Here is a 23,275-nt window from a genome sequence, read left to right on the forward strand (position 1 = left end):
TTCACTCATCCCCACTGATAAGTGTGCTCCTTATTAGCTCTGTAAAAGTTAGCCAGCATTTATTAAAAAACACAGGCATCTTCATAAATACGGACCAGCTTCCCCATGCACACGTTAATAAAAGTTGTACAGTTAATAAATTACCCCCATAGTGTTTTTTTTTATTTTTATAATTAACATAGGTCCTCTTTAAAGAGGTACTCCGGCGCTTAGACATCTTATCCCCTATCCAACGGATAGGGGATAAGATGCCTGATCGCTGGGGTCCCGCCGCAGGGGACCCCCGTGATCTTGCGCGCCGTACCCCATTTAAAATCAGTCCCCGGAGCGCGTTCGCTCCGTGTCTGATTACTGTCAATCACGGGGACAGAGCATAGTGATGTCACGGCTCCACCCGAGTGTGACCTCACGTTCCGCCCCCTCAATGCAAGCCTATGGAGGGGACGTGACAGCTGTCACATCCCCTCCCATAGGCTTGCATTGAGGGGGGCAGAGCGTGATGTCACACGGGGCGGAGCCTTGATGTCACAACGCTTCGGCTCTGTGATGGACAGTAATCAGACCCAGAGCGAACATGCTCCTGGGACTGATTTTAAACGCGGTGCGGCGCGCAAGATCACGGGGGTCCCCAGCGGCGGGACCCCCACGATCAGACATTTTATCCCCTATCCTTTGGATAGGGGATAAGATGTCTAAGCGTCGGAGAACCTCTTTAAGTGTGCTTTTACTGAAACTCAATTGCATTAGGTTTTCCCACACTGAATTGAGGACGTGTTAAGAATATATGCTATAATTTTTAGATTTTGGTGGTTCCCCACAAAATACTAGAATTAAAAAGCAACTCTGCTTTACACTGCATACCTAGTGTAAAATACGACTACCAACACAATGCCATTTTCCTGCATAGAGTTTTGTTGCAGTACCCATAATAGGAACAAGTGTAGCTATGTAACAAATGAGGCAACAAAGCTGGGACCACTTGCACTCCTATTAGCCACCAATGTTTATCATTAAAAAAATTTCGATAATGTAGATAATACAATTATATGTATATTTTTAAGATTCATTGGTTAGAAAAATCGTGCACATTTTTGGAGGAAAATTTTTTCTATACTTCTTACCACCAGGGGCCCCTTTACTGTCCAGAACATTGTCTTGTCCCTGCAGCTATTCCCTGTCTGTACTTAGACAAAATACAGGAAATGTGAGCCTGTTCTGTGAGCTGGGGCATGTTATAGAGCCTCAGTGCACAGTGCAGCCAGTTGTCAACTCTGAGGAGTGAGGGAGTAAGTTTTTCCATGAAATGTTTGGGCAAGTGTCATGCCTGCCCAAGTGAGTGCCCCCTCCTACTCAGTGAACTGCATGCAGTGTGAGCAATACAAACAAGGAATTAGGAGACATAAAAGGATGAAAACTAGGATTTAAGAACACAAACAGGATCTGCACCAGTTGAATAGTAAGCCTGGAGCTTACCCTTTTTTATGTTATGACAGGTAAATGGCCTGGAACTTTTCCCACTGTCAGCATAAGGCCAATCCAAGCAATTGAAAGAGACTGGCTTTTAGAGATACACTGCAAATAGTTAGTCAGTGCATCCCTACAACTTAGGGTCACAAATCCTTAAAAAAGGGGTACTCTGCCCCAGATATCTTATGCCCTATCCAAACGATAGGCGATAAGATGTCTGATCACAGGTTTTACATTTTTACATCTCTACAACCTATATTATGTTGATTTAAAATAATTGTGAAGGTCTCAAGTGAGCCTAAGGTTTTTCTTAAGTGGTAAAATAGCATAATTCCTGAAGTTGATATGTATTATAATAATAAAAACAAATTATAATAGACAGATACGAAAAACAAAACTACTTCCAGTCATGCTATCATAAAACATCTTTAATAATGTTTTTCTATCCATGGAACCGGATATACAATGGGTACATTTTTCCTATTTATTACTTTACTATAAATGGCAGATTTCAGAGCTATTTCATCCTGACCTCTTGCCATCATTGTTCAATGATCTTCTTCAAGCAAACCACAGTACTGACAGATAAGCCACAGACAGAGGAAAATACATTTCTCCACTGTTACTAACCACTGTCATACTATATCCCATCAAATAGGTTTGTAATGATTTTTCTACAACTGTTAGTTTTTTCCCCCCAATATGTTACCCTTCCAATATGTTAGTTCTAACATTAGAATCATCTAACAGCATGAAATAAATCACAGAAACCATTTTTGAAACAATGAGAGCCCTCTCGTACGTCCTATTACATTTAAAGGGGTACTCCGGTGGAAAAAGATTTTTTCATATCAACTGGCTCCAGAACGTTAAACAGATTTGTAAATTGTAATCCTTCCAGTACTTATCAGCTGCTGTTTACAACAGAGGAAGTTGAGTCTTTCATTTTTGTTTGACCACAGTGCTCTCTGCTGACACCTCTGTCCATGTCAAGAACTGTCCTGAGAAGAAGAGGTTTGCTATGGGGATTTATTCCTGCTCTGGACAGTTCCTGACATGGACAGGGGTGTCAGCAGAGAGCATTGTGGTCAGACTGAAAATAACTACACACCTTCCTCTGTCCTATACAGCTGATATGTCCTGGAAGGATTAAGATTTTTCTATAGAAGTCATTTACAAATGTGTATAACTTTCTGGCACCAGTTGATTTGTAAAAAAAATAAAATAGTTTTCCACCGGAGTACCCCTTTAATGAAGTCTTGCCAATTCTGGGTAATTTTCTCTGTTGCTATAAAGAGAACCAACAGAATTCCAAAACCTTAAGAAGTCTTAGTTTGGGCTTTGTGTTTTGTTTAACTTTTGAGAAACATATAATAAAGTTAATATACTGTAGTTAATGTCAAGGGTTTTTGCTGTTGTATGTTATTTAGTTCTGGTTTGCTTTTCAATTGCCCCGCCATTCATTGTAATTTTAAGATCTTTAAATGTAGTTGGAGTTTAATTATATTATTGTGGAGATAGAAGTGTGAGTTGGATAGCAGTATAGCATTTTTTTTGGGTCTGTGCATGAATCATCCATCCGTATAAAAATATCATCCTCACATTATACAGCAAGGGCATATTGCTGCATATGCTGTCATTTTAAGAATTGTTGGGCTTTGAAGCAGAGCTCCCAGCCACAAACTTGAATAGAGCTTTGCCCCAGTTCTGTGCACAGAAGGTGGCAGAAAAATCAGTAAAGAGGCAAAGAGGGGCATTTACTATTTGTGGTGTTTTGGTACGACAAAGCGCACATGTTCTGCAGGATTTTCAGTGTCTGTCAGCTGGTCTAAATTTACTATGAGTCATAGGCCTCGTAATGAAATTAGAGGGGTATTCCAGGATTTTTTTTTATTTGACTATGCTACAGGGGCTGCAAAGTTAGTGTAGTTCATAATATAGTGTCTGTACCTGTGTGTGACGGTGGTCTCACAATTCTTCTGTGATTTTCGCCCCAATATTTATTTTTAACAGCATACAAAATTACTCAGGTCTCGGGTTTTTACGACATGACATCACTAGTCAGGTGCTAACAGGGAGCCTGTCTGTTTCAATGGGTGGGAGAAAGATCACTTTGCAACAGCTGGAGGCACCCTGGTTAGAAAACACTGGTCTTTTGAATGGAATGCAACTTATTTGTGTTTCAATGGGTGGGGTGGCTGATGTGTGGGAGAAAGGAAAGTGACCTCAAACTTACAAGCATGGAATAATGGGATGTGTGTAGTTTGAGAACGAAATTATGGTAATCTCACAACATAGCCATTTAGCCCCAAGACAAGCACAGAACCTTCCTAAGCATGTCCATTACTGTCTGACAGGTAAGTACTAAAATCACCTAATGGTGGATAGCCCCTTTAAAATGCACCTGTCATCACCAAAAACTTTTTATAAGATGTAGATAATACAAGTATATGTATATTTGTAATTTACATTGGTTAAAAAAAATTGTGTATTTATGGGTGAAAAAATGCTGTCCCTGCAGCTATTGCCTGTGATGAGTCCAAACACAGGAAGTAAGGACAGGACATGCAAGTGAAAAGCAAGCAACATTTGTAAGATATTTTGGTCGTTTGATAGAAAGTGACTATGGGAAAGAGACTTTAGAAACTGGAGATTGTGCTAAACCATCAGCCTCATGTTTGGAAACCACTACAGAACTAATGACTCCATCCAGTGAAAACATGTGATCAACTCACATAATGAAGTTGCTGATTAATCATTCTTGTAAAGTAGTTGTCCAGAGAAGGAAACAACCTGTGTATGGTGGTAAAAAGCATTGTAAAGCAACTTACTAATATAATGGTATTGCACAGCCATACTGCACAGATTTTTTTATATTAGTTATGCTCTCTTACTTGAAGTTTTGACACCACATCACACTGAGCTCTGGTCCCCTCTCCCCTCTTGTCTGAGGACCAGACCATTGATGTGAAGATGGGGAGCTCATATTGCTGCTCATTAGAATTTAAGGAAGCAGGAAGCTTTTCTCAGTCACAGTAGTTTCTGCCAGAACAGGCTCACTACTCTTATCTGAGAAAAGCTTCCTATTGTTTTCAAATCTAATGAGCAGTAATCTGAGCTCCCCTTCTTTCATCAATGATCTTTTCTTAAGCAGAGAGGATGGGAGGGGGGATGTGAGCATTGCTTTCAGAGAGTGAAAGATAAGTGGAAGAAGGGACATGCTTTAAAATCAGTAATGTATATTTCAACTGTCTATAATTAAAATTCTATTGGCTTCTGAGCTGGTATGCCTACATAGTGCTGAGCTGCCCCTTTCTCCACCCATACATTTAACTAGACTTTTCTGTGACTCTTTAGGCCTCTACATTTGATTTAGTTGCTTTGACATTGACTTACAAGCTGGAGTATGACAGATAAGTTTAGTAGAACATCCGTTGTTAGGTATTACAATTTCTAGGGAGGAAAAAGGTTTTGTGGCATAGTCTTGGTAATGACATGTTAGTGTAGACAAGACTAATAAAAACGATATTCCTGTTGCAAGTTGCCTTTCTTTTTTAAAAAATATTTTCAGCCCACTGGCAGTGATCATAGTTTCTGCGTATATGATGATAAATAAGTTGAGGCACGGAAAAAAGACTGTAATCAAACTTGGGAAAGGGATTTTGAGAGTGGACTACTGTAGTGTAAAAATGTCAATGGAACAGCCTTTCTCAATATATTACACAGATGAATGAACATTTTTGGTCTGAAAAGTGGAATTCCAGACAGCGGTAATCTTCATGCAAGCTTTTCTGTGCACTTTACAATTCTCAAAAATGTGTAATTTTAAAACCTTAAAACAGAAAACAGATTATTGTCTTTCTCTCTTTTTATTACCTGAAAACACAAATTAGTAACAAGCCAATACACTTCACCAACCTAGGTATAGTTGTGCTCGCGTATATAAAGCCTGAAAAGACTAAGAACTAAGCTTGAATGCACAAAATGCAATATCAGAAGAATTTATAAGAAATGTGCCTTGTCTATAGCATGTGCAGACAGGTTAAAGGGGTACTCCACTGGAAAACATTTTTTTTAAATCAACTGGTGCCAGAAAGTTAAACAGATGTGTAAATTACTTCTATTAAAAAATCTTAATCCTTCCAGTACTGATCAGCTGCTGTATGCTCCACAGGAAGTTATTTTCTTTTTAAATTTCCTCTCTGACCACAGTGCTCTCTGCTGACACCTCTGTCCATGTCAGGAACTGGTCGGAGCAGGATAGGTTTGCTATGGGGATTTACTCCTTCTCTGGACAGTTCTTAAAATGGACAGATGTGTCAGCAGAGAGACTGTGGTCAAAAAGAAAGGAAATTAAAAAAGAAAATAACTTCCTGTGGAGCATACAGCAGCTGATAAGTACTGGCAGGATTAAGATTCTTTAATAGAAGTAATTTACAAATCTTTTTAACTTTCTGGCACCAGTTGATTTAAAAAAAAAATGTTTTCCAGTGGAGTACCCCTTAAACGTTTTGTCCTTGTCTAAGGAATAACACAACTCGTCAGTTGAATTCCCGTCACATCTTTTATACTTAAACTGGTGACCCAATGCAGAAGCTATTAAGAAGCTTATGCCAGACATACTCTTTTTTAGCTTTATATCCATAAAAAAAAACATTTATACAGTGCCCAAGTGTAAGAGAGTCATGAGCTGGGGTCTGCTATGTCCCAGGACCGCAACACCGCTCTCGGCTTCTAAGACTCACTGCAGTAGGCAGGACACACACGGAGGTAATGGATCTGCTGGACCTGTGTGGAAGTTGTCGCGGGCCGTGCCAGGGAGCTGAGTCTAAGGGGCTGCTGGTTTTCACCAGAGCCCGCCGCAAAGCGAGATGGTCTTGCTGTGGCAGGCGGCACCTAGGCGGCTGAGGTGATGAGAGGCACAAGAAGTATTCTGCAAGAAGTCTGGATGGCAGGAGGTCAGGGCTGGCGGCAGAGGTGTGTGGTCAGAAAACATAGCAGGAGGTCAATTGGCAGGTGGCACTGGAGCAGGGTCAGGACACAGAGCAGAGTGTCTGGACATGGGAGAGCAAACACAGAATAAGCTTTCTCTGTGGCACAAGGCTAACAAAGATCCAGCAGGGGTATGTGGGAGGTGCAGGTACTTATAAAAAAAGGTGCAGGTGCAAGACATACCTACGAGCTCCGGCAAGCGCGCTCCCTCAGAGGCGAAGTCTTGCGCACCGGCGCTAAGGGAGGATGGAGAGGGCAGGAGAAAATGGAGGGGAGTGACGGGCTGGGATTAGCATGCGGGCACATTCCATGGAGCGAATCCTAGCCCCACCAGCTGGAGAGGCAAGAGAAGGGGAGTGCTCATGGCAAGCATGTCTGGCTGGATGTGACACGGCTGACTGCTACTTCTGATGACTAACACACAGGGCTCACCTGCCTGCACATGTGCCATCAATGTGTTTTCTGATGCATGCTTGGGTGAGCATGCACCATGATAAACATTTATTACACATGTGTGGGCTGACCACACAGGGCCGTCAAGAGCGGGCATAAAGTCAGCTAAGAGAGGTAATGCAGCCCCAGGCCATGCCTCTATCATACTCTAGGAATACTAGAGAAAAACTTTTTAATGAATATAAAGCCACTAAAACTACAAAGGAAGGTATAGACATGATAGAAAGGTAGACATGATATATGCACTCTAAAGCGTTACTATAAATTGAAAAACTTAAAATGTCATGCAGATATGTCCAAAGTTGTGATCTGTGAGGGTTTCAGTGCTGAGACCCCTGCCTGTCTCTGGAAATAGCCAGTAGAAACCACTGTGTCTTTTTTTTTAATGATTTGGGGTACATACAAATTCTTTATCATTCTTTATTCCCTATTTTGGTAGACAGGGTGACCAAAAAATCCTCTAGGTTGCCATTTAGTATTTTTTACTGTGGTCATCATGTGGGATAAATGATGTCTTATTTTACTGTATGGGTTATTACAGATGTTATTATATGTGACTTAATTTGCTACCATACATAGCAGACCTGGAGGTCCTTGCTGGGTCCCTGGTTGTAATAGATATCTATCAGCACCCATAATATAATTGTGTTACTGCTGATAGTGTGACAGAGGAAACCCAATCTCTTTGTCTAACCACTCAGATGCTGTGGCAAGCATTTACTGTAGCATACAAGGGGCTAAAAGTTATTTCCAATTCAAACTTTTAGAGCAGGGTGTAGGCTTTATAACACAAATAGAACACACAAATGGTGCTGTACGCTCAGCTACTGTACCGTGCCATCAATACAATTCACTATTATGGTGGCTCATGTTAAAAGCATAGCTATGGTACAGATTAAGCCAGCGTGATCTTGATCCTTGGTGCATTAAGACATTGTACTGTACTCCTGAAGTTGAGATAAAGTATACTAATGTGTTTCATAAATCTAACTTTAAGGGCCCTAGGGGGCTGTAAAGGTACTTATGTAGTAGCTGGCTAATATAAGTTCTTCTGATAACCAATCTAACCAAATACTTTTCTGTATTCGTTATTAGGGCCCATGAGATCATAAAGTGGTGTCCTATGATTGTGTCCATCTTTAATGGGCAAAAATGTTGAGGGGCTGTTATTCTGTTGGTCTTGGCTTTGTCCTGTATTACAAAATCAGCGATTAACTTGAATCACTAGCATGTAATACTACAGGGAAAATGTAAGGCTAGCCCTTTAACAGATGTCATCCAAAGCATATTGATACAGTTAGTAATATTTTTTATTAGATATAACACACAAACAAAGTACAAGATGCATAGCAATTTTTCAACTTAGTTTCTGTACATGATGTACATCAGTGATATATATTAAAGCTAATAAAAATACCATTAATTGTTTCAATACCTTTTGAGTGCTTTTTCGATTTTTTTGACTACAAAATTAGGACTTTTGGTATAAGGTTCCTATGAGAATGCACCAGTAGACCGGGGAAACATGCTGTTGTCCACCCCTAAAGTGTTTAAAGAAAAGATAACACATGATCTATTAAGTTATTAAAAGAAATCTGTCACCAGTGTCACCTGCACTAACCTGTCCCAACAGGTAGTGAAGGTGACACTGATGACAACGGTACTTACCTTGTCCCAGTCCGTGGCAGGAATCTCCTGTAATATTCTCTGGCATATTCGCTCCAGGCACCGATTTGGGGCATGGCCGTAGCTTAGTGACGTCACCGCTGCTGCTCTCTGCTGGGTCCCGGGTCCTGGGAACAGCAGTGGTGACGTCATTAACCACTTAATGACTCAGGGCATACCTGTACATTACAAGTAATACATTGTAAACAATAATACAGCTGATACATAACCTATAGTGAGGCAAATACCCGCATTAAATTCATTGACATTCAGAATGTCAGTGAGATATATTGTGTAAGGGGAGAAATTCACCAGGGTGCCTGCAGTAGATTTACCATAATTCTTATAGGCAATCTTTTCATTTGATAGCACCATATTATCTATAGGTCTCTACTGTGATACTGTAGGAGGCATTCTATCTATCTTCTCCTGCACTACAATTTTACAATGAACAAATAATCTTCTTGCATAGTGAGACCAATCTTCCTATCCAAAACATCCTAGCAAGCAGGTTTCTTTGTTATTATGCTCTGCATGGTATTTAATGCTCTATTATCTGTGAACTGATATATTGTATAGATATACATTTTTGTGTCTGCAAAATATGAGAAACCATATCTAGCACTGTTCATTATTATCCTCAACAATATGGCTGACATTTATCATTGTCTTTAGACTTTTTTGTGTCTACAAAAGGCACAAAAAAGGCACAAGCAAGGTTTATTTGCGCCTTTTGGTTTACACATTTCTGCTGATTTTGAGTTGTAAGTGGATTACAACTCAAAATTTTGGCAATACACATGATATGGAAGGGTTTTATGAGCTGCCCCTTTGTGTGAAAAGGCGCAAAAAAAGGCGCAAAGCCACTGTAAAGTCTCTAAAACTACACCAGCCCAGACTTAGCTTAGCTTTTTTGGTGTGTGTGAGAGATTTTAGAAAATGTGACCTGCACAGAATGTATCAAATGCTCTGTGACCATTTAATAAATTTTGTGCTCCTATACATTACCAGCACACAAAAAAAAAGGTGTAGAAAAATGCTTCACTTACACCTACAATGATAAATGCTTCACTTACACCTACAATGATAAATGCCGGCCTGTATCTTTATCTAATATTGCAGATCCTAGTTGGCCATGGTTATTAAATAGTAAATATGAATGTGGCTATGTAATCGTAAAGCCGGTTTTGTTATCAGCTGCTGGATTTCACAAAGTGCTCGTCTCAGTATGCATCAGCTTTTTGTGAACCAGTTTGATACACGAAGCAGCAGTCAGATATCCTTTTAGGTTTTCTCCAAGCTGCTTGTGCGGTCTGTGATGGTGTGTCAATCTGTTCACCTTCCAGATCAATGATATCAAATTCAGAGCACTTCCGACACAGCACGGCGTTCTGCCTGTGATGTCACCTTGTCCCTTGCTAAGTTTAATTACCTGGAAATTATAGAACCGCTGCAATGTTTTTTTTCACTTGAACTACAGAATATGTTATGAAGGTCTGTGATGCAGAAACAAAACAGGCTTTTTGCCCTTGATATCCTGAAATATTATAATTGTCTGTTCCAATTCTATTAGAGGCATTAAAAATATATAATTTCCCGCTTTAGTTTGTAGTAAGAACGGATTTAATAGGTGTGCACACTGTTTATCCCCTTTTGTAAACAGTGGAATGAGTCATACTGTACATGTCTTTGAGATTTGTCTTCATGAATTTATGCATCACTTTGATGAATACTGTTTGAACTGGGTTATATTTGCTCAAGGCATCCACTTTTAAAGGAAGTTTGTTTTACAGAACTGACAGCCTTCTATTTATTTATTTATTTATTTAGTTTATTTATTTATTTATTTGATTAGTGCACCAAATGACTCTCTGCACACCTTAAATCTTTATTGAACATTTTGTTTTTACATATATTAAGAATGTCTTTTTTAGTAATATGGGGGAATCTTCAAAGACTTGTGTTATTAGGGCTCTTTATTTTGCACCTCAAAGAGTGTTCACTGCATCTCATTTTCAGAAGTATGTTTGGTCTTTTGAAAATTAGAAAAAGCACAAATAGCGAATCATTTAATTTAAGCTACCATATTTTTCGCTGTATAAGACGCACTTTTTCTTCCCCAAAACTGGGAGGGAAAAGTTGGTGCATTTTATATGGCAAATACACATTAAAACCGTGTCCTATGGCGGCGGTCCCTGCGGCCATCAACGGCCGGGACCCGCAGCTAATACAGGACATCACCAATCGCGGTGATGTCCTGTTTTAACCCTTCAGACACGGAGATCAAAGCTGACCGCCGTGTCTGAAGCGAAAGTGACACTAACCCGGCTGCTCAATCGGCTGTCCGCCGCAGTGAAAATCGCGGCGTCCCCAACAGCTTACAGGACACCAGGAGGGACCTTACCTGCCTCCTCGGTGTCTGCTCCGTGCCGGGATCCCCTGCATGGCCGGCACTCTCCTTCATCGTCATCATGTCATTGCGTCCAGTCATCCAATAGGAGCGGCGTGCGTAGCGACGTGATGGCGGTGACGGAGAGCGAGGATACCCAGCAGCAGAGACATTGCAGAGACACTGCATGCTATCTTAATTGAATTGAAAAGATAGATTGTGGCTGCAGTCCACAATCTATAGTGTGAGACAATTAAAAATCTAACACATTGCCCGCCCGACCGACGTTTCGCCACAGGCTGTGGCTTTATCAAGGGCTAAGAGGCAAATGGCGTGCAAACAAGCCTTGCAGGGGTTTATATAACCTCCTGTCTCTGAAACATGTCACTTCCTGTATAATCATGACATCTAATTGGTCACAATCCCATGCAAACTATTGATTGATCGCTTCCTGGCCAATAGAATTTAGACCAGGATGCATCTTGCTATATTCACTTGATTGACAGCATTCTTGACCAACCAGCAGAATCCATTCATACTTCTAAACTCCTTATTGGTGCCGGAAGTGTCCACGTATGTGCGCCATTACTCCTGCGCTAACTGATAGACTCCCAAACATCCGATTCGGGCACATGCGCAGTCCGGATGCGCAAAGGGACGTGCGCGAGTACTTAGTCAGTTGCAGCCACTAAACCGAGGAGCTGCGCGAAAACATATGCGCCGGCACTTCGCCGATTTCTGCCTTCATTACATTATGGTTCGCACATAACTATAGTTATAAAGACTGTGATGCACAATTCAACCACTATATGTTATCGCACGACTGCGCAGCAAGAGCACCACTAACCCAATTCGAGATTACTAATAGTAGTTACCGCCTGGCAACATTAGGGGACAGTGATATATTTGCATGTGTGTATTTATCAATTGCACTGCATTATTAGTTTCTATGTACCAGATAAACCTTAATAGTTTTATACGTGCAATAGATTAATAGCGTCAGGGACACCCCAGGGATGCGGCAACAGCGATGGAGGGCCACATCCAGGGCAGCGGTGACGGGTCTGGAGCGGCGGGGACACGTGAGTATTACCTCCTATACCAGTGGTCTTCAACCTGCGGACCTCCAGATGTTGCAAAACTACAAGTCCTGGCATGTCCGGACAGCCAACGGCTGTCCGGGCTTGCTTGGAGTTGTAGCTTTGCAACATCTGGAGGTCCACAGGTTGAAGGTTCAGAATTTTTTTCTCTCTAGATTTTCACCCTTTAAAATTGCGTCTTATATGCCGGAGTGTCTTATGTGGCGAAAAATATGGTATACTTGGTATCAGCTGTGACACTTTGTGCACCAGAAAGTGGTGCTAAACCTTTGAAAATAGGGTGCTAATAGCACAAAAAGCCTAACCACACCTTAACCATGCCCCTTTTTATTTAAAAAAAATAGCTGACAGGCCAGTAAATCTGGTGCTAAATATTTGATTATGCGTTAATAGTGTGCACCACATTTTAAGCAAATGTGGCAAAGCTAAAGCAAAAAAAGTGGTACTAAATTCTTTGAATATCCCCATCCCCCATACCCCACCCCCCACCCATTTTGTTTAATTTTGTAGTCAATTTGAGATAAGGTGGCAAAGTGCAGCTTTTTGTTGTACTTTGGAGTAAGCAAAGGAGACACTGAACGTAACTGTGGCACACAAGGGGTTGAAAGGGAAGAAAGGTGTGGTATGAATATTAATTCCGATCCTGACACAGAGAGTATGTCTTTCAACTGGGATTTGATCTTTAGCAGAACAAAGTCTCATTCTTACTACAATATCTGACAAAAGCCTGTCTGTGCTTTTGAGAGAACAGATGACCCACAAAAGGTGAATAAGAAAAGTGCACACTAAATGTGACATTTAAGAAAGTAACTTAAAAAGAAAATGTAAAAGAAAAAATAATGCATAATGTAATAGCTTAAAAATCATATACATATGTATCAAAATGTACATGTAGTTTTTAAATATGAATTGTGTTTATGTCTCAAAGTGCAAACTGTACAGGAAAAAATAATAGGACAGGACACTAGTATAATGGCGATCACAATATTTATGAAGCACCCTGACACTGATTCATTTTTTTATTGGCGTCATTAAATATGGGGCATGTTTTACAAACTATAAACTGTATAAATGGATTGTTGCTACTTTTTGCCCAAAAAAGTACAAGTAGCATAGGCTTAGTACTAGAGCAGCGCTGTGTTGCCCAGACACCATCAAAGAATACACCATGTTATATTCCCAATGTATATTACACAGTGCAATTTCACAAATCATTTGGTGGGATAGAAAATACGGACAGATAATAAGACTGCAGGATCAGACTTTACAAAGTATATTTTTAGTCTATTACTACAAAGACACAAAAGTCTGCATAGAACAAATGGAGACTTAAAACTAAATCCAAAAACGAAACGATGACCCAGCACAATTGCAATAAAAACTCCGTTTTATTTGGGATTCAGAAGACAACACGGGATACACATAAAGGTGGTCACATCAGATGCGTTTCAAGCGCATGCACGCTCTTCCTCTGTGATGACAGAGGAAGAGCACGCATGCGCTCAAAACGCGTCTGTATTACCACCTTCATGTGTATACCGTGTTGTCTTCTGAATCCCAAATAAAGCTGACTAACTAACACAAGCTGGAGGGCACTGCTGTGGAGAAAGACCAATTGTGTCAGCATGCACTGTGGAGGCTACCGATCTGTCACTGTAACAACTCAGAGTACTGATGCCTGTGGGTCCAGAGGTGCTGGTAACCAAAAAACCCGAAGTCACTAAATAGCATACATAAGAAGACAAAAAGGTACCCGCACTCACCGTGAGGAAACAGCAGACCAACTTCTATGGCATCTCGAACAGATCCGACTTCAGGCTGACTGCAGGGCGCTCAGAGTGGAGGCAACTGCTGGCAAAGTTTTGCGCAAATCGCACTTCTTCCGGCCTCATACGAGGCCGGAAGAAGCGCGATCTGCGCAGAACTTTGCCGGCAGTCACCTCCACTCTAAGCGCCCTGCTGTTAGCCTGAAGTCAGTTCTGTCCGAGATGCCATAGAAGTTGGTCTGCTGTTTCCTAGCGGTGAGTGCGAGTACCTTATTGTCTTCTTATGTATGCCAAATAAAGCAAAGTTTTTATTGCAAACTTGTTCACCCCAAACCAAACATTTTCCATAGCTTTCGGAAAGTGCGATCATGTCTAATCCTGTTGTATGTTATGGACACTCTTTACATGTGCCAAAGAACAGAACTTGCAAAGTGTTATAGCATATATTTTAAACAGAAACTGTAATGCCAGTGTGAACAGAACCTTACAGCTGGAGACTGGAATCTGACTACATGCTGCTACTTTGTCCTCATGTGTCGTGAATGGAAGTTTGCAGTCAGATTAGCATTTTGAATGTCATTTGGCGAATCTCAGCAAAAGTGGATTTATTGTTAAACGATACAATACTAAACAAGAAGGGCCTGCTTATGGTGAGCAATTGTGCAAGTGTCTCATTTCATATTAACTGCTTCTCACATTACTGAAAATTCAGCCACAAAGCTGCATAAATACTCTGGAACAATACAAGCACTTGAGCCTATTAAACAAAGCAATTTCCAAACCAAGCTGAGATCCGTATTCAACAACAAGTGTCTAGCAATGTATTGCATGAGTTCCTCTTGCAGGCCATCTTTAACATGCTGTGCTTCTGTTGTTTTGCAGCAAAGTATATTGGATGCTACATGGATGACACGCGACAGAGAGCGCTCCGTGGAGTGTCCTTTTTCGACTACAAAAAGATGACAGTATTCCGTTGCCAGGACAACTGTGCTGAACGGTATGGTGGTGATTGCTGAATGAAGAGAGATTTATTAGTTTGTGTACATCAGAAAATTCTTTTCTCCTGCCAAAACTGATCCTTAGTTCATGATTTAATTCCCTGTGTTGAACTGTAAGATTTATTCAGCATTTAGACTAAGCAGATTCCGCCATAAGACTTAATCAAATGCCGAAGAATATGCTGTATGCTGTATCTTAAAATGGTGAAAAAGAAGTCATAAAAATGTTTCAAAAAATAGATACATTCCTGACAGGATACTGGCAAACAGCAGCAGTACTTGGCAGTTTAATAGACATGTTTTTTTCCCCTGAGAACATGAATCTATAGCCGGCCCTGGAAAACACTGGTCCATTTTTATAAGGATAGCTCAGCTGTTGTCAGAGTCTCTCGGGGAATTTCTCGTGGTAATTTATAGTTACAGGACACATAGCTATTGGCCATTTGAAATCCCACAAGGGTTCAGATCATTCAGAGATTTAATGAACATTTAACTATTCTTGAAATCCAATTACTCTAATTCCCTCCAGCGTATACTTGTTATATACATGTCAGGTGCTGGAAGAGGTTTGTCATATTTGGTGTAATAAAAACACTTATTTATAAGATTGCACCAAATACTACAGACCTATGTTCTTACATGAAAAAGTTTCCATTTTCCTCTAAAATAAACATTGGGGTTAGGCTTGTTTTTGCAAAAATGACAAATTCACAGAATGGTGTAAAAATGCTTTGGCCAGATGTAAGCTGGCAGTCAAAATAGAAATATGAAACGCTAAACCAACTTTGGTGTTTTTCCATGCTGAGACTGTGGTGTCTTTTCAGTGAATCTTGGTGGGTGTTTTTTCTCCCATAGACTTCTATGGGAGGAAAAAAGGCCATGAAAGACACAATGTGGGTTTAATATTGACATTTTTCCTGGCGTCTCTTTTTTTCTCCAATTCTTCAATAGATATCCTTGGGCCACATGATGAAATAATGACATGACTTGTCAGAAGTAAAACACAGGGGGAAAAAATACCAAAGAAAAAATACCAAAAAAAAAAACACAAAAACTGCACCTTGAGAGTGCAAACTGAGGGCAGGGAAGCCTGGCCATTTTTTCAATATTTGTAAGGGCCCATTCACATCACGTTTTTATCAAATGTTGTCAGTACATGTAAGCAGCTTGTCAAAAAAACAGTTGCTAGTGGAAAAGTTGACCGGATACCCAGAGCAACCAATCAGATTGCTTCTTCCCTTTGAAGAAGGCCTGTGAAAAATTTAATTTGTAATCTGATTGGTTACTATGGGCACTTGCTCCACTTTTCCTCTGCCCAGGTTTTGATAAATCTCCCCTTAATTTTTCTTTTTAAATTGTGTAGTTTTTCTTGACTTGTGATTTGCAGGCAAACTTCATCATTAAACTCAAGGAGGGAGAAAATCCACATAATCCAATCTAATTTGCTACTACTGTATTTCATGTAAAACAATAGGCTAAGTGGGAACTTAAAATTCATTTCAATTGATACTCAGCAGTGAGGTACATTCACATCTAGGATTTGTGGATCTGGCAGCCGGATATGGTGGAAGAATTTCAAAAGGCCTCTTGTCACATTGCGTCCAGATCCCTGTCTTACCCCATTGATTTCAATGAGCCACCTGGAGTCAGAGCCTCCGATTGGCTCATTTACGTCCAAAACTACTATTGGCTCTTTGAAATAAATGGGGTCTGGTGTGGATCCCGCACCGAAATAACAGAAGGTAGTTTCAAAATTCTCCTGCTGTATCTCGTTGCTGGATCCAAGAGGTGAGTGTACTGAAAAGAATTAAAAGTCAGCATTGTAGTGAAATGCAACATTTAGAAGGTTTAAAGGTTTAGAAATAGTCGGGTCCGTGCTGCTTCTGGCTCCGGTGTGGCTTCTCCTGCATCGTTGCTATGCGCTGCGAGGCGCAATGACGAGAGGCGTCTTTAACGTGACATCACTCGTCATTGCGCAGCGCATAGCAGGAGGCGCCACACCGGAGCCAGAAGCAGCGAGGAGCCGGAGCCGACCCCGGCAACATGTAATTATAAAACCGGGGATGGGGGAGGCAATGGGGCAGCGGCACCGGCAATGGAGCAGCGGCGCCGATAGCCAGGGGGAGAGAAGCGGCGGAAGCAGGGCTCTAGACTCCAGGAAAGGCAGGGGGAGAGAAGCGGGCAGCAACAGCCTCTCTCCCCCTGCCTTTCCTGGGGGCTTCTGCAGGGTGCGTGTTATAGGCGTGGTATACCCCGAGGTGCGTGGTATACCCCGATAAATACGGTACTTTTTATTCAAGGTTTCATTAAACAATTAAAAATATTACTTGTTGCTATTGTTGGAAAACCTACTATAATTTTAGCCCATTTTTCGATTGTACTACACTGGGATTTTAGTTGATTAATTTTAAGTTCAAAGATTTCCTAAACTGCTGTTTGCAAACACATCAATGTACCCATTGCTATTCTGTGACATAATCAAATTATAGTGTCAGTATAATAAACATTGGATGTTTATATGTTAATCAAAGAGAATAACATAGGATATGTAGAGCAAAGGAAGAATGCTTGACAAAAGTGTATTGACTTCTACAAAGCAGGAATGTAATAATATGAAATGTAATATGAAATGCAATAATTTTGGCTAATATGTGCTAAATTAACACAGAGGGCAAGGAAAAAGAAACCTGAAAGGTCACAAATGTATTGTAAAATTATCATTAGAGATAAGCGAATTGAAGCTGACGAACCCAAATTTGTTACAAATTTCATGAAAAATTTGATTTGCAACGAATGCGAATATCGCAGCGATGCTATAGCGCAAATAGCTTCATTAAACTCCATTTACTGCGGTCCAGACTGCAGGACATCTAAAATGGCGGATCCACATGTCAGTACATGGGGCAAGGAACGATGGGAAGGCATGTAGACTCGATGACCCTGAATCACATGCAGGATGCAGCCTATCAGCAGCCAGTCACACCTGTGATGTCACAGTCCTATATAATCGGCAGCCATATTGCGGCCAGCCACTTTATTCATTACACTGCAGAGAGATGGGACAGACATTGCTGTGTGTATGTTACACAGAAAAGCTTTTTGCAGCAGCGTTTCACCTCTAAATCACCTCAGCCTTCTGTAGGACACAGAGCACAGCGTTTTTGCACAGAAATTAATTCTTACTGCAGCAATTAACCCCTCAGTCACTGTGAACAGCATTGTATTACGGAGAGGGGAAGAGAGGTGTGTGTTGTCTCAGCTGCAGAAATGTTTTCACAAGAGGGAGAAATAATTTTTTAGGGAAAATCTGTGTCTTTTTTCCACAACAACTGGTATGCTGGTTATACTAGTCTGTAGACGGTATAATCCATACCCAACATTCTATTCCTAATAGTATTTGAGAGAGAGTCTTTTAGCAATTTTGGGTTTAGTAAACAGTGACTCTGTGCTGCAGCATTGTAGTGTACTACTGGTGTTGTGGGAATTTTTATTTTTTTGCGTGCTGTAGCACATTTTTCTGCCCTCATAAGTGCATACCACATACCTACATCTAAGTGGTGTACTATTTTGTACCTGTTAATCTGTCAAGGGCTTACATACTGTGAAAGGACTGCCAAAAGTAATAACCGGCTGGTGTTTTACTCAAATAAATTTTGAAGCGTACAGTAGTGCATTTTTCTGCCCTCATAAGTGCATACCACATACCTACATCTAAGTGGTGTACTATTTTGTACCTGTTATTCTGTCAAGGGCATACTGTAGCACATTTTTCTGCCCTCTTTGTTCCACAACAAATGGTCTGCTTTTTATACTAGTCTGTAGATGGTATAATACATACCCAAGAGTCCATTCTTAATAGACTGTGAGAGAGTGCAATTTTGGGTTTATTACACAGTGACAGTGTGCTGCAGCACTGTTGTGTACTGCTGTTGTTGTGCAAAAATATTTATTCCCCCCCCCCCCCTTTGTTGCGGAACACCAAACCCTTTTCACTTTTTAAGCACTGCTCAACAGATGATAAGAGTGCTGACTTCATTTTTCATTTAATAGCTGAAAAGTTTCAATTCAGTTTTCGAATAGAAGACAGCAAACACATAACAATTATTTAAATAAAAAAATCTTTCAAATATAAATAACAATTACAAAATAACACAATCATATACTGTGACTACTAACAAACAAATATATAAAATAGTTATAGACACTTTAAGCAAGTGCCCTGAGGAAAACTATTGTATAAAAAAATGGAAAACTATATAAAAAATAAGTATTTTGCTTATAAAAATGAAATACTGGCGATACATGTTAACTTTAAATAATATAATGCAAAAACATACATAAAAGTTACACAGTTGAGAAATGTGCCAAAAACTACAAATATTATTGGCATAAATAGTACTACTGCAAGTAGTCAACTGCAAAATTTTTGTAATTAAAGAATCAGATATTAAAGGGGAACTCCGGTGGAATTTTTTTTTTTGACAAATCAACTGGTGACAGAAAGTTAAACAGATTTGTAAATTACTTCTATTAAAAAATCTTAATCCTTCTAGTACTTGTTAGCTGCTATATAAAACAGAGAAATTTGTGAATTTCTTTTCTGCCTGACAACAGTGCTCTCTGCTGACACCTCTGTCCGTGTCAGGAACTGCCCAGATTAGAAGCAAATCCCCATAGAAAACCTCCTGTTCTGGACAGTCCTGACACGGACAGAGGTGTCAGCAGAGAGCACTGTTGTCAGGCTGCAAAGAACTTCACAAATTGCTCTGTAGTATATCTGTAGTATACAGTAGCTGATAAGTACTAGAAGGGTTAAGATTTTTAAATGGAAGTAATTTACAAATCTGTTTAACTTTCTGGCACCAGTTGATTTGTCAAAAAAAAAAATTCCACCGGTGTTCCCCTTTAAATCCAGTGTTCATTGTCTTGTTTCAGCTTTTCATCTTGTATCATTTTCATTGTGTTTTCTTCATTATTGCCAAGAACTCCATAGCCAGCCTGTATTTCCAATAGAACTATAAGAGTATGGATTTGGCACTGGATTCTGATTTGAGGATGAGGATGGATCTGCATAATTGTATGGCAAATTTGCACCAAAGGGGTCAGAAACTGAATGCATCTGTGCTTGAATCTGTCCTTTGAAATCAGAGTAAGGCTGGTTTGTATTATAGCAATTTAGCCCTGCAAATGCAGATGACTGATTATAAGGATTGGTTGACTGTGTATTGTAGGAAACATGTGGGTATCCTTGAGTTACTCTCCCAGCATTATTGCCATGTTGATACCAGACCAGTAATAAAAGGAATATTGCCAAGGACTAGCAGAAACAGGGAACTGTGGATACTGACCACCGGCTGTTGGAATTGACTGACTATCCCAGGTGGTAGATTTACCATTTTGAAGTTCCTCAGTTCCAGTAGGCTTTAAGTCGTTGATTCTTTGTTGTGGTTCTTCAGTTGCAGAATTAAGCTGTATCATGTTTTACTGTTTCTCCGATGTCACTGGAACACACAATACTCATATCGTCATTTAATGAAGGATCCTTGTTACGCCGAGCGCTCAGGGTCCCCGCTCCTCCCCGGAGCGCTCACGGCGTCTCTCTCCCTGCAGCGCCCCGGTCAGTCCCGCTGACCGGGAGCGCTGCACTGACATGGCCGTCGGGGATGCGATTCGCACAGCGGGACACGCCCGCTCGCGAATCGGATCCCAAGTCACTTACCCGTCGCGGTCCCCTGCTGTCATGTGCTGGCGCGCGCGGCTCCGCTCTCTAGGGCGCGCGCTCGCCAGCTCTCTGAGACTTAAAGGGCCAGTGCACCAATGATTGGTGCCTGGCCCAATTAGCTTAATTGGCTTCCACCTGCTCCCTGGCTATATCACATCACTTCCCCTGCACTCCCTTGCCGGATCTTGTTGCCTTGTGCCAGTGAAAGCGTTTAGTGTTGTCCAAAGCCTGTGTTACCTGAACTCCTGCTATCCATCTTGACTACGAACCTTGCCGCCTGCCCCGACCTTCTGCTATGTCTGACCTTGCCTCTGCCTAGTCCTTCTGTCCCACGCCTTCTCAGCAGTCAGCGAGGTTGAGCCGTTGCTAGTGGATACGACCTGGTTGCTACTGCCGCAGCAAGACCATCCCGCTTTGCGGCGGGCTCTGGTGAACACCAGTAGCCTCTTAGAACCGGTCCACCAGCACGGTCCACGCCATTCCCTCGCTGACACAGTGGATCCACAACCTGTAAGCCGAATCGTGACAGTAGATCCGGCCATGGATCCCGCTGAGGTGCCTCTGCCAAGTCTCGCTGACCTTACCACGGTGGTCGCTCAGCAATCGCAGCAAATTGCCCAACAAGGACAGCAGCTGTCGCAGTTGACCACACGTTACAGCAACTTCTGCCTCTGCTACAGCAGCAACCATCTCCTCCGCCAGCTCCTGCACCTCCTCCGCAGCGAGTGGCCGCTCCTAGCCTCCGCTTGTCCCTGCCGGACAAATTTGATGGGGACTCTAGACTCTGCCGTGGATTTCTGTCTCAATGTTCCCTGCATATGGAGATGTTGTCGGACTTGTTTCCTACAGAACGGTCTAAGGTGGCGTTCGTAGTGAGCCTTCTTTCAGGAAAGGCCTTGTCTTGGGCCACACCGCTCTGGGACCGCAATGATCCTGCCACAGCCACAGTCCAGTCCTTCTTCGCTGAAGTCCGTAGTGTCTTCGAGGAACCAGCCCGAGCTTCTTCTGCCGAGACTGCCCTGCTGAACCTGGTCCAGGGTAATTCTTCAGTGGGCGAGTACGCCATCCAATTTCGTACTCTTGCTTCCGAATTATCATGGAATAACGAGGCTCTCTGCGCGACCTTTAAAAAAGGCCTATCCAGTAGCATCAAGGATGTGCTGGCCGCACGAGAGATTCCTGCCAACCTGCAAGAACTTATCCATTTGGCCACCCGCATTGACATGCGTTTTTCTGAGAGACATCAGGAGCTCCGCCAGGAAAAAGACTTAGATCTCTGGGCACCTCTCCCACAGTATCCTTTGCAATCTACGCCTGGGCCTCCCGCCGAGGAGGCCATGCAAGTGGATCAGTCTCGCCTGACCCAGGAAGAGAGGAATCGCCGTAGGGAAGAAAATCTTTGTCTGTACTGTGCCAGTACCGAGCATTTCTTGGCGGATTGCCCTATTCGTCCTCCACGTCTGGGAAACGCACGCACGCACCCAGCTCACGTGGGTGTGGCGTCTCTTGGTTCAAAGTCTGCTTCTCCACGTCTCACGGTGCCCGTGCGGATTTCTCCTTCAGCCAACTCCTCCCTCTCAGCCGTGGCCTGCTTGGACTCTGGTGCCTCTGGGAATTTCATTTTGGATTCTTTGGTGAATAAATTCTGCATCCCGGTGACCCGTCTCGTCAAGCCGCTCTACATTTCCGCGGTCAACGGAGTTAGATTGGATTGCACCATGCCTTACCGCACAAAACCCCTCTTAATGTGCATTGGACCCCACCACGAAAGGATTTAATTTTTCGTCCTTCCCAACTGCACCTCTGAGGTCCTCCTCGGTCTGCCATGGCTCCAGCTTCATTCTCCCACCCTTGACTGGACCACCGGGGAGATCAAGAACTGGGACTCTGCTTGCCACAAGAAATGCCTCTCCCCCCCTCCCAGTCCCGTCAGGCAAGCCTCAGTGCCTCCTCATGGCCCCCGTCCTGGTGTCACCCTGCCCCGTGCCAAGCTTCACCCTCTGCCCTCCCTCCCCATTCCCACTCCTGCTGTACGGCCTGCCTTTGAGGAAACCCTTCAATCACTCCCGGTGTCCTTATCCCATGGGAAGCAGTTACCGGACAAAGAAAGGGGGAGACCTAAGGGGGGGGGGGTACTGTTACGCCGAGCGCTCCGGGTCCCCGCTCCTCCCCGGAGCGCTCACGGCGTCTCTCTCCCTGCAGCGCCCCGGTCAGTCCCGCTGACCGGGAGCGCTGCACTGACATGGCCGTCGGGGATGCGATTCGCACAGCGGGACGCGCCCGCTCGCGAATCGCATCCCAAGTCACTTACCCGTCCCGGTCCCCTGCTGTCATGTGCTGGCGCGCGCGGCTCCGCTCTCTAGGGCGCGCGCGCGCCAGCTCTCTGAGACTTAAAGGGCCAGTGCACCAATGATTGGTGCCTGGCCCAATTAGCTTAATTGGCTTCCACCTGCTCCCTGGCTATATCACATCACTTCCCCTGCACTCCCTTGCCGGATCTTGTTGCCTTGTGCCAGTGAAAGCGTTTAGTGTTGTCCAAAGCCTGTGTTACCTGAACTCCTGCTATCCATCTTGACTACGAACCTTGCCGCCTGCCCCGACCTTCTGCTACATCTGACCTTGCCTCTGCCTAGTCCTTCTGTCCCACGCCTTCTCAGCAGTCAGCGAGGTTGAGCCGTTGCTAGTGGATACGACCTGGTTGCTACTGCCGCAGCAAGACCATC

The 23,275-nt window shown here is 42.5% G+C and overlaps 1 protein-coding gene across 2 annotated transcripts in view; it reads left to right on the forward strand.

Annotated features, from left to right (window-relative positions):
• Window positions 1-23,275, forward strand: part of WSCD2 (WSC domain containing 2) — a 448,279-nt gene that overhangs the window by 251,091 nt on the left and 173,913 nt on the right. For both annotated transcript variants that reach the window (XM_056536750.1, XM_056536758.1), the window contains one exon: window positions 14,715-14,829. In XM_056536750.1, coding sequence (XP_056392725.1) covers window positions 14,715-14,829 — 115 coding nt within the window. The remainder of the gene's footprint in view (window positions 1-14,714; window positions 14,830-23,275) is intronic.

The sequence above is a fragment of the Hyla sarda genome, chromosome 1 (assembly GCF_029499605.1).
Source record: "Hyla sarda isolate aHylSar1 chromosome 1, aHylSar1.hap1, whole genome shotgun sequence".
NCBI classification, from domain to species: Eukaryota; Metazoa; Chordata; class Amphibia; order Anura; family Hylidae; genus Hyla; species Hyla sarda.